The sequence below is a fragment of the Dipodomys ordii genome, unplaced genomic scaffold (assembly GCF_000151885.1).
Source record: "Dipodomys ordii isolate 6190 unplaced genomic scaffold, Dord_2.0 Scaffold14, whole genome shotgun sequence".
Classification (NCBI taxonomy): domain Eukaryota; kingdom Metazoa; phylum Chordata; class Mammalia; order Rodentia; family Heteromyidae; genus Dipodomys; species Dipodomys ordii.
This window is the reverse complement of record NW_012267230.1, coordinates 2,894,522-2,896,124: the sequence shown is the minus strand read 5'-3', so window position 1 is coordinate 2,896,124 and position 1,603 is coordinate 2,894,522. Positions and strand designations below refer to the sequence as shown.

General features: G+C 50.5%; 1 protein-coding gene across 1 annotated transcript in view; it reads left to right on the top strand.

The window, feature by feature from the left end:
• The window catches only part of Arhgap17 (Rho GTPase activating protein 17), a 72,663-nt gene that overhangs the window by 53,953 nt on the left and 17,107 nt on the right, over positions 1 to 1,603 (top strand). The window contains exon 16 of the mRNA XM_013011170.1: positions 1,226 to 1,317. Within this exon, the coding sequence (XP_012866624.1) occupies positions 1,226 to 1,317 (92 nt within the window). The remainder of the gene's footprint in view (positions 1 to 1,225; positions 1,318 to 1,603) is intronic.

Genomic DNA, 1,603 nt, shown 5'->3' with positions numbered 1-1,603 from the left:
GCGCTGTCCCTCAGCTCTTCAGCTCAAGGCTAGCGCTCTACCACTTGAGACACAGCGCCACTTCCGGCTTTTTTCGTATGTGGTGCTGAGGAATCGAACCCAGGGCCTCGAGCATGTGAGGCAAGCGCTCTACCACTGAGCCACTTTCCCAGCCCCAGGCTGGAGATTCTTATCTCTTATCTCCAACTAACCACCAAAGATCGTGGAAGTGGAGGCGTGGCTCAAGTGGTGGAGTGCTAGCCTTGAGTCCAAAAGCTGAGGGACAGTTCCAGCCTGAGGCCTAGTTCCAGCCCCAGGACCAACACAAAAAGGAAACAACAACAAAAAGTAGTTATACAAAATTACTCACACACATGTCACAGTAAATAAAGGTAAAGACAGCTGGAAAGTAGGTCTCACACCACTTCATTGTGCAAATCAGTGAGAGCCAAGAGCCCAGTTAGGTCCTCAAGGGCAGGGATAATGGTTCTTACTCATTCTCTTCCTTCTGAGCCCAGATGTTAGATACTTTCAGCTCCCGGACCCTCACCCTGAGCCTGGAGCCTACATGTGCCCACCTCAGTGTGAGCTCGGGACACTGCAGCAGTGAACACTGTAGCTGACAGTATCGGCAAACACGGTTTTTAGTCATCTGGGGTCTTCGATGCTAGCTGCCAGGTGGGAGGCTGCTGCAACCCTGTTCCTAATCAACTTAAACCAGCTTTTTTTTGGGGGGGCGGGGGTCAGTTATGGAGCTTGAACTCAGGGCCTGGGCACCCAGCTCTCTGAACTTTTTTGCTCAAGGCTAGCGCTCTCTCTTTGAGCCACAGCACCACTTCTGGTTTTCTAGTGGTTCATTGGAGAGAAGAATCTCACAGACTTTCTTGCCCGAGCTGGCTTCGAACCGTGATCCTCAGATCTCAGCCTCCTGAGTAGCTAGGATGACAGGTGTGAGCTGCCTGTGCCGACTTAAGCCAGCTCTTTGACCCTCTTGACTTCCTGCATCACTGCCCTTGGTCCTGCGCAGAGGACTGGAACTTGCCCTCGCTCTGCAGAGGGGAAGAGCCATAGCCAGCTGGGTAATGGTTTCCTCCTGGACTAGCACTGCTGCACTCATAGTCTAGGACCTTGTGAGCTTTATTTGTGCATGTGAAGTCAACTGTTTTATTGCTTAGAAATAAGCATGTTGCCCGGCTGAGGCTGCGGAGGGGAAGGAGGCATCTGATTCTACAAACTTGCTTTGCAGAACGCTGGCTGAGATGGCAGCGGCCACCTCCGTCCACGTGGTCGCCGTGATTGAGCCCATCATCCAGCATGCTGACTGGTTCTTCCCTGGAGGTAAGGGTTGTTGCTGGTCTACTGAGGTCAGAGCCACGTGGCAAATGATAGCAAGTCTGTGTAAGGAAGACACGTTGGTGGTTACGTAATTGGCTTTACTTTTTCATGCTTTTCTCCAGGCTTTGTTCCTTTGCATTTGTGCTCTGACATGATAATGTTATTATGTATTTCCATTAGTTTCACTGAAACACATTCAGTCAATGCACAGTGAGTACCCACTAGGTGCTGTGTGTTTGCTAGGTCTGTAGGAGCTTTGGACCCTGGAGAAAATGAATTCTTTTTTTTT